The sequence below is a fragment of the Pediculus humanus genome, genomic scaffold, assembly GCF_000006295.1.
Source record: "Pediculus humanus corporis 1103172107469 genomic scaffold, whole genome shotgun sequence".
NCBI lineage: Eukaryota > Metazoa > Arthropoda > Insecta > Psocodea > Pediculidae > Pediculus > Pediculus humanus.
The window spans coordinates 259,202-259,862 of NW_002987087.1; the positions used below are offsets into that span (position 1 = coordinate 259,202).

Sequence of the window (661 nt, forward strand, 5' to 3'; positions counted from 1 at the left end):
AAAAAAAATTAATTAATAACATAAAGTCATTCAAGCCGGAAAAAAGGAAATAATTAAAAAAAAAAAAAAAGAAAAATTTTTCCTTTAAAAATTTTAATGATAATTTTAATATTTATTAATTTATGTAATTTAAGAAAGAGAAGAAAAAAAAGAGAGAGAGAGAAAGAGAAAGAGAGAGTGAGTGAGACGATAATAAAAATTATTGAAATAATTTAAAGAAGGCAGAAAACGAGAGAAACGACGGAAAGAAAAAGAGAGAATGAGAGAGTAAAAAACGTTAATTTTTTTATTGTTTTATCGATGTTATTATCATTATCATTATTAATTGTAATTTAAAAATGGCGTCTCTTACCTGAACTCTTGCTTCGCTTAAATCCAATCTCATTGCTAATTCTTCTCTCGTAAATACGTCTGGATATTGAGTTTTTTCAAATGCTCTTTCCAATTGGTGTAATTGATAAGTCGTAAACGTTGTTCGACTCCTACGAATTTTCCTCGGTTTAACTTCTGAAAGGTCATCATTTGGTTGACCTTCGTCTGTGTCAACTGTCAAATCCAAATCTCCAGACGTTGTTGATCCGCTGTCTCCTCCTCCGCGGCATTCGTTTTCTATTAAATTCAAAATAAAATTTTTTCATTTTAATAATTAACCCCCTCGGTG

The 661-nt window shown here is 29.3% G+C and overlaps 1 protein-coding gene across 1 annotated transcript in view; it reads right to left on the reverse strand.

Annotated features, from left to right (window-relative positions):
- Positions 1–385, reverse strand: part of Phum_PHUM121920 (restnal homeobox protein Rx-A, putative) — a gene marked incomplete at both ends in the record, with an annotated part of 2,932 nt that extends 2,547 nt beyond the window's left edge. The window contains one exon of the mRNA XM_002424182.1: positions 353–385. Coding sequence (XP_002424227.1) covers positions 353–385 — 33 coding nt within the window. The remainder of the gene's footprint in view (positions 1–352) is intronic.
- Positions 386–661: the final 276 nt, after the last annotated feature.